This window comes from Solanum dulcamara, chromosome 9 (assembly GCF_947179165.1).
Source record: "Solanum dulcamara chromosome 9, daSolDulc1.2, whole genome shotgun sequence".
Lineage (NCBI taxonomy): Eukaryota > Viridiplantae > Streptophyta > Magnoliopsida > Solanales > Solanaceae > Solanum > Solanum dulcamara.
In genome coordinates this window covers 15770187-15779028 of record NC_077245.1, presented here as the reverse complement: position 1 = coordinate 15779028, position 8842 = coordinate 15770187, and the positions used below count along the sequence as shown (strand labels likewise).

Genomic DNA, 8842 nt, shown 5'->3' with positions numbered 1-8842 from the left:
CATCAAGCAATAGAATGTGTTTCTTTTTTCAGTCCCTCTTACTTTAGCAGTGTCATGTTTAGGAATACAAACTCTCATCATTTCTCAAATTGTAAAGTCCAATCATTTTTTAATCACTGCTAATGCATCATAGTTCTTGATCTCTATCATTTAAACAATTATAACTGCATTTAAATCTGAGAATATAAAAAACTAAAGGGGACCTAATGACCTATACACAATTTTTTGGCCTATCGATCAACGGACCATGGCTCGTTGGATTTAAAGATTTTGTTCTGTCCTTCCGACATCTATTAAGTTGTCCCTATTGCTTATCAATTTGAATTGTATCAAAGCTCGTTCGAACTTCATTAAATGGGAATTCTAAATAAGAACTCGAGAATTGAAATGAATCCAAATGAAAATTTCAGAAATTTCATAAAATATAATAAGTTAAATGCTAAGATCTTTAACAATTGAACTCTAAAAATTTAAATCCTGAATTTGCCTTCTTTGTGTCGACTCAAAGCAAAAAATTGTGGAGGAAAGTTGGGTGTTTGTATGGAGTTAAATAATTGAGAGGCCTTTTTCTCTAGAGTGAGTTGGAAGGAGGTGGAAGTTTGCACCTATCTCCAAGTGGGGGGCCAAAATTTAAAGCCACAATTGTGGTCTATGTTCATTGACAAATTTGGATCATCAAATAAGATAACAATAATAGCTGCGCATGTGTGCATACTACTTTTAAATTCTCCAACTCTTCAATGTAATAAAGTTCACATAAGAAAATGTTAAGAGTTTGGTATTAACTGTAAATTATATTTCCTTTCTTTGTATATTAGGCAATGGTTTGAGTCTGATTTGGCAAAAGCCACTAACATTGTCATTGCTAAGCCTCATGCTATCTTGGCCCCAAGTCTTGTCTCGTCCACGACTTTCTATCTATGGTCATGTCTTCGATAAGTTGATACTATGCCAAGTCCTGTCTAATCACTTCTCTCCAATGCTTCTTCGACCTACCTCTCTTAAAATCATACATAGTCAACCTCTCACACCTCCACGGCATCCGTCATCTCCTCTTCACATGTTCGAATCATCTTAGTAGTGCTTCTCACATCTTGTCCTCCGTCAAAACCATTCTCACCTTGTCCTAAATATCTTCATTCCTAATTCTATCTCTTAGTAGATACACACATCAATCGCAACATCCTCATTTCGGCATTTTTCATCTTCTGAATATAAGAGTTCTTGACTAACCAACACTCCACAGTTGGTCTAACCACCACACTGTAGAATTTGCCTTTTAAATTTTGATGGCACCTTCTTATCATACAAGACTCCGAATGCAAGCCTCCACTTCATCCACCCTGCACCAATACTGAGTGACATTCTCATCAATCTCTCATTTCCTTAGATAATAGACCCAATATTTATGTCATGAATCATGATCCTCAGAAACAGGCAACCAAAACAGTAACACAACAATATGAAGTTTGCGACCATTTTATTTTCCTCAAACCCAAAGTCTGCAACTTATAACATGTCTCTTCTTTTTTAAACTGAAAAGCAAACTTATCTACATTACAGAAGTTAAAGACAATGTGAATGATGCAAATAAATAGGATTACAACTATATTCTACAGAACTATTGTCTTTGACTTATTGCAAATGAAACATCTTTGACTTATTGTTAACACTTCTGATGTTAATAGTTTCAACCTCTTTCTAGTAGCTGCATTGACATGACACATGAAACATACCATGTACTGGGCTGTTGGAGTACGCAAAACACAGTACTGTATACTTTTTCCATTTGATGAAACACAAAGTTGAGATAATTATACAGAGAATGGCCAACATGATAAAAACTCGGTAGATAAAACAATAAATCATACATACCGTATGATCATTATATCACGATGGTATTCTCTATTAACGTGGAAGTGAACTACACTATAAAAAGAACATAAAATTTGTATCTAATTGTGGAATTTTTTCTTCTATGCTTATGCAATGGCTGACTTGATTATCTGTTCTTGTTTTGGACGCCAAAATGATTTTTGAACAAATAGTAATCCTTCACCGTCCTTTGAGTAAGACATCTTCACTTTCCATTTGATTGACCTAGCCATATTCTCTATTTCAAGAATAGTTTCAGCATTGTCCCGCACGATCAACTTCCCTTCTGGCCTCAGAATCCTGTCAACTTCTGCAAATACTGATTCTATATTGCACCTGTTGGCAAAAGTAGGATCACGAGTTAAATAACTAAGCAAAATTTTGTTGCCAGTAAGCTAACAGCACAGCATGGGTTCAGTAGGATTAACCTTTTCTTAATATCGGAGAAAAGATGATCTGCATGAAGAAGATCATAAGATCTGGGGTACGTGCTGAAGGATTCACACCAGTCGTGGTAAATGCCAAACAAGCCACGGTCATATATAATTGGAAGCGTGTCGGGTGAGTCAATTGGAACTACATTCATAACCCAGACTTTCAAGTCTTTCAGTGCTGCAGCAAATCTGTATCATCATAAGATAAAAGATATTTATTAAGAGCATGAATGTGATAGAAAGATGACAATAAGAACTATCAAACGGCCGAAAGAGGTGGACTCAGTATAAATGTCCATAATACGTGCACCTAATATGAACTGGTATCAATCAACCAATCAATTACACTTTAATCCTAAAATTAATTGGATCGGCTATCTGTTCAGAATTAAGCTCATATTGATTCTGAAAGATTGCAAGTCTTTTGAGACAATTTTCTTTGGAACACAAACACACACACACACACACAAAACATATATATGTATATTGTACATAGAGAGAGAGGCATTAATTGTGTTAGATATGTTGTTTCAAAAATCATGTCGATGGAAACTTCATCTAGATCATCAATTAATTGCATCAAATCACTCTAAATTTTGCCAAAACTTTTTTGTGAATTTTATTAGTTTACTCTTCAAAGAAGGCAATGATCATAGAGAGAATGAGAATGAGTAGCTAAGAGATAATGAGGAAAATAACGAGTGAGAAAAAACTTACCCTCCATAAATAGCTTTCATATCCATGACATTCCTTATGGAAGACCAGTTAATGCCAAGATCATTTAAATACGATTTTGACACAACATGTTTCCAATGATCATAGTCTGCAGCAAAGTCTTCTGGGGCTGCTTTTCCATAAACTCCAACTTGAGAACTTCTCAACCAATAAGGAAGCTTCTCCGACCTCAAAGGCCATTTTTCTGGCCACCTTGCTCCACGTACAGATGCATCTGCTGGCGCTTTGTGCAGACATGCCTGGAGTGTTATATTCCTGAATTGAGAAAAATAAGTCGAATGTTCAGGAAATGAATAATTGTATTTTTTGTTAACCAAAAAAGAATAATTGTATATGGTTCCACATCCCCTTTTCTTTTAACAGGAGGTCTATGGAAACAATCTCTCTATCCCACAAAAGTAGGGGTAACGTTTGTATACATCCTACCCTCCCTAGACCCCACTTGTGATATTACACTGGGTTTGTTGTTATTGTTGTTGGTCCATCGGAAACAGTCTACCTACCCCACAAAGGTAGGAGTAAGGTATGCGTACATCCTACCCTCCCCAGACCCCACTTGTGGGATTATACCTGGTATGTTGTTGTTGTTTTGTTTTCTCCTTTATCTTTTTCAGATCAAGCAGAGTGTTGAAACACATACTGATAGGTGTAAGCTTAGACCCAGTAAACAATAAGCAATAGGATCACAATAAAATGTAAGTCTTCTGGATATCTTTACACAGTCAAATACCATACTGTCATTAGTGGCTTAGTGGGCATAACAATTTCTTGCATGCCTTCTCAACTCAGGGGCCAGAATTGGGTTTGATAATCAAAGGACTCAGGCATCTCCTCTAGAAATATCAGACAAGCTTCCACAAGAACATTGAATTTTGACAGATTCCTATTTTTTTATCATAGTATTACTTCAGCTTAAAATGGATACGTTTAATCTGGTGTGACATTCTAATCCACATTGATTTAGACAACACAGGCCCTAGAAGTAATTTCTGAAATCAAAACCAGGTAAACATGCTCAAGATATTACTTTTGGTTAATGTATTATAGAAAGTAAACATATAAATTTGCCTTTTTTTTTTCCTAATTGCATATTTCTATAGATTTCTACACTTGCATCTCCAAGTAGACTATTTGGATTTACGAAGGTTATACAACACTGTGCTGAGCAACTGTACTAGCTAAGAGAAGCCCATTCTCGAGTGAATTAAAGATACGTACCAGGCAGCATCTGGATCATCAGCTTCTTCACACATAGGTGGGTCATTTTGTGTTCTACTCTGGTAGCAATCATTTGAAGTTGGCTTTCTGAATATAGCTACACCTACTTCATTTAGTTTATCTTCATTAATTTCCAATAGTTCCCAGCACATTGACTTAGTTAGCTCAGACATAGCTGCAAGACAATTGAGGAAGGCCATCAGTTTATGACTTCATTTGCAAAAGAGAAACGTAAACTAGGTAGAGCCACAATCACCTTCCCAAATTCCAACATTTTCCTCATCCTTCCGATATACTGGTGTTGCAGACCAAATGAAGTGACCACCGGGCCGCAAGACACGATTCAATTCTAGGAGAAGTTTGCCACCTGCAATACACTAGGAAGTTTACCATCGGATGCCTTCCAAAACCAAGCAAGACTTGTAAAGAGAGAAAGATCTTAATTCACCTTCAATATGCCATGGAACTCTACACCGAGCACAATGGACAGCATCAAACACTTTACCAGGGAATGGTAATCTTTTAGTTCCCATAACAGCTGATATAGCAGGGATGCCCCTTTCAAGTGCAAATTGCACTTGGGCTTCGTGCTCATCCTTGGGGGCAAGTGACATTGCTAGTACATCTCTTTCAAAGAGGTATCCTCCAAAGCTGGCCACTCCACAACCAACATCCAAAATAACACGTGTTTGTTTGCCCCATGAAATTTGAGGCAGGGTCTGCATGGCAAGCCATATCAGCAAAGCATAAAATGAGGAGATACGTAAATCTTCAGAATGAAATATGTGGTGATGAATTTCAAGCCAATTGACTGATCACTGATATACAGAACACATTAGACATTGTGAAAGGAAGCTTCTCTAAATTGCTCTGAAGTCTCCAGAAGCCTATTTTCTCAGGCCTTAAGACACAGAACAATCAAAATCTTGAAAGAACTATTCAAGTTAAGTTGATAGACCACCAATTAAAGGCATCTAGTACTCATGTAAAATCAAAGAATACATAATTGGGTTTAGCAATCTGTGGAAGTATCACCGTAATCAAATTGTTTTATCTTTATCTTTAAATTGGTATTAAAAGCAGGTGCTGTACATTTTACAATATGAATCAACAGAAAGCCACCAATTTAGTGATTTGTGATGCATGGGGCAAAAAATTAAACACCATGATTACGAAACAATAGTTATAGATAGCATGAAGAGGCATGGGAGTTTAAGCAAAAACTTGCCTTCTGGAGGAAATCAATGTAATGAAGAGCACCTTGCTTAAACTGAGTACCTCCACCGGGGAAAGTAAGGTACTCTCCAGTTACTTTGACCCAGTTTTGGTGACCCTTGACCTGGGCTAGCTTTCCATGAGGAACATTAGAGTACCATATCTGTTCAACCAAAAAATGCAAGTTGTTTGGCTTATCAATTACTAATCAGAAGCAAACCCTATGGATAAGCAGAAACGAGATATACCTGATCCCTGCTCCTAGGCCATCCAATCGGCTGCTTGTATCCTGAAGGCAGAGGAACAAGGCAAGTTGAAGCTTCAATAGGGCAGTGCCTTTCACGATGTTCATAGTGGCTAGTGTGTGGGAGCTTCCTTATAGCTTGCACATTATCCAGACAGGGAATATAATCTGGTCCAGCATCAGTTTTACATAGCTTCCACTTATCGCCCTTTTTGTCATCCATAGATGATGAAGAACCCTGTGACTCATTCTCCTTTTCAGACTCAGCAGCCTGAGTTGACCATGGCCCATTTTGTGTTGTAGCTTCTTTCAAAATCTCTGATTGATCAGCAGCTGGAAAAACCTCATTCTCCGTCTCTCCCTTCTTTGCTTTCTCTGTTTCCACTGTTGTCTCAGAAGCATCTGGATTTGAGTCTTCACCTCCAGTATCTGACTCGCCACTGCTTGAAGTTGAGTCTTTCTCTCTCGAATCTACTTCATCACTCTCTCGATTTGAACTCTCATCGCCAGACTGAGATTCATCACCGGATGAACTGGATTCAGAATTTTCTGGATTTTCTTCTTCGTTTCTTAAATTAGAGCTTTCTCCTTCCCTTTCTTCATTTTGATAACTATCCAGCCTGTTTTCATCTGCAATCTCCTCTAAAGACCTTCCTCTTCTGAACTGTTTCTCTACCTGGAATGTTTCATCTTCTTCTCTCTTTGCATTGACTGGAAAATCACCAGAACTGCCTGAATACTGCCCCAAAATATTCGTCGAAGATATCTCTGAATTTTGAAGAGGTATACTGAATGATGATATCAGCATCCATATCCCAATGCAAGAAATTCCGAGAAAAGTCACAACAGTGATTTTTGAGCAGAAATCAGATGATTTCCTCCCACCAAAATGGGAGTAACTTCCCCCAGCCATAATATTGGATCTTTTCTGTCTCTGAACATTATGAGAAAAACAAATTGAAATAACAAAACATAGTAGTGTAAAATGTCTGGTAAACTAGGTTTAAAAACTGAGCATGGTAAAACTATATCAGAATCTAGGATCAAAACAATGTTGGGGAAAAAACTAAGTTGTTTATCAAAGCAACGAAAGCAGATGCATGCCCCTATGCAGCAAAATTCAGAAAAAACATAATTCTATGGTGCTACTGTGAGGCTCTAGAACAAGGAATCCACCACAAACACATACTGTAGATATTTCTATATTTACTTTTCATTTAGTAAAACAAAGTGAAAAGGTTGCAATTGTTTTTTTTATTTTTCGCCTCCCACCAACAACACGTATCAGTAACTCTATCCACTATCCACCAAGGTTAGAACAGATGGGAAGAAATCACCTGGTGTTTTGTCTCTGCTGGATTTGAACCTACGACCTCTCATGGTGTTCAACCCACTTCATTAGACCACTAGACCATACCCTTGGTGCGTGTTGCAATTGTTTTTTTATCTCAAGCAAATCTAATGAAATACCAGACGAAAAACTCTAACAAGTAACAATATTTTCCAGCAAATGCTTTCCATATCTGAGGTTTTCAATCTCTAAGAATTTCACATGTACTGTCACAGAGGCGGATCTAGGCAGATTCCGTGGGTTCAATTGAATATATCCGTTTCGGCTCAAACTACGCATACATATGTAAGACAACAAAGAAAATGTACACTCATAATAAGATTAAAACTCATTCTGAACCCAGTGAGTCTAGATCTTGAACTTGCCTCCCCATATACAGACCACAACATAATATTAACAACATGGTCCCTTTTCTGTGGCTTGGAATCTGGGATTAGTGTGTCAAAATAAAAATATATTTTTTACTCAAAACTACAAAACATACCATACAGTATCAAAGCTACAAAGATCCTAACAAAAATATTCAAATTGGTAGATCAATCTGTTATGGACGTCTCAAATCAAAAAGTACAACACAAGAAAACAAAAGTTTGAGCATTGTACTAACAAAAGCAAGAATAAAGCTCATTTTTTTTACCCAAAAAGGACAGATTCACATTTATATGATAAGAGAAAGAAGGAAAAATGGTACCTTTATAAGATGGGTATATTAGAAACCAATTTTCTTGAGCAATTTTAGTGGTTGAAGCTCATTTCTTTGGTGAAATAAAAGGGGCACAAGAAAGATGTTGGGTGGAGAATCTTGATTTGTTTTGATATTTATAAGAGAAAGATGAAGCAGAGTAATTTGTCATGTTATTAGTCACTCATGGCCGACAGCTTAGAATTACCAACAGATGATAACAACAGCACTAAAAGGGACTAGTAGATCGGAAAGGTAGTTAAACACATTCATGGTATAACTATTTTATTACTTACTCTATTTCTTTTTATCTGCATATTTTACTTAAATTATACGCGGGTTCACCAGGGTTGAGAGAGTCCGAGGCCGGATTAGTTGAGTCCAAGTTCTTTTAAAAATAATTTTTTAATTTTTATTTTTATAAGATAGTGATAAAATTTATGTTTATTTTATTCTATTTTGATTTTATTTATAAAATTTTATTAAATATATTATTATTGTTGTTGTATCACAATTCAGACTAGTATCTATTAAACACTTTTAATTATTCAAATATAATTTTTATTTTTTTTAACAAAAAAAAAAAAAAAGTTTTCATAATTTCATTTTTTTCGATCATAAATAATCGTCAAGATTCTTTTTATGTATTTGATATGAATAAATCTACGAAATAAAAATAAAAATAATAACTATATATTCTACTCGGCCTCACCCTACCCAACTGAATTCTTCTTCATCTTCTTCCCATACAATTTCTTTACCAAATCACAAGATCCAACTTCTTCTCAAATTAGTTGCAAATTCAAACTTTTTTGAAAAAATATATATATTCCATACCTGTATTCAAAGAGAAAGATATGTAGAGAGATTAGTACAAGAGCGAAGAAGAAAAGGAATTTGCCGGCGGTTAATCATTTCTAAATCGATGATAAAGAGAAATTGAGAGCACCCAAACTAATTTTATCGAATTTTCAGATATCATTTTTGATAAACTTAATGAGTTTATATTTTAATTTGAGAAGTAATGTTTGTCCGAAGGTGACCGAAAATGGAGATGGACGGACCTCGATTAACTTTTTTCACTCCAA

The 8842-nt window shown here is 36.0% G+C and overlaps 1 protein-coding gene across 1 annotated transcript; it reads right to left on the bottom strand.

Annotated features, from left to right (window-relative positions):
- Positions 1-1756: 1756 nt before the first annotated feature.
- Positions 1757-8057, bottom strand: LOC129902114 (probable methyltransferase PMT24). The gene is made up of 9 exons (XM_055977159.1): positions 7764-8057; positions 5726-6655; positions 5491-5640; positions 4711-4981; positions 4519-4629; positions 4263-4437; positions 3027-3299; positions 2304-2498; positions 1757-2211 (listed from the first exon to the last, which is right to left on the bottom strand). The coding sequence occupies exons 2-9, from the start codon at positions 6632-6634 to the stop codon at positions 1983-1985; spliced, it is 2313 nt and encodes a 770-aa protein (XP_055833134.1). The 5' UTR covers positions 6635-6655; positions 7764-8057; the 3' UTR covers positions 1757-1982.
- Between the last annotated feature and the right edge of the window lie 785 nt (positions 8058-8842).

Excerpts from the sequence above, each read along its gene's own strand:
- LOC129902114 (XM_055977159.1), bottom strand. The coding sequence starts at position 6,634 with ATGGCTGGGGGAAGTTACTCCCATTTTGGTGGGAGGAAATCATCTGAT. Across the intron at positions 4,630-4,710 it reads AGTTCCATGGCATATTGAAG|GTGGCAAACTTCTCCTAGAA; the intron begins GTGAATTAAGAT and ends AGTGTATTGCAG. Across the intron at positions 2,499-3,026 it reads ATGAAAGCTATTTATGGAGG|ATTTGCTGCAGCACTGAAAG; the intron begins GTAAGTTTTTTC and ends ATGATGATACAG.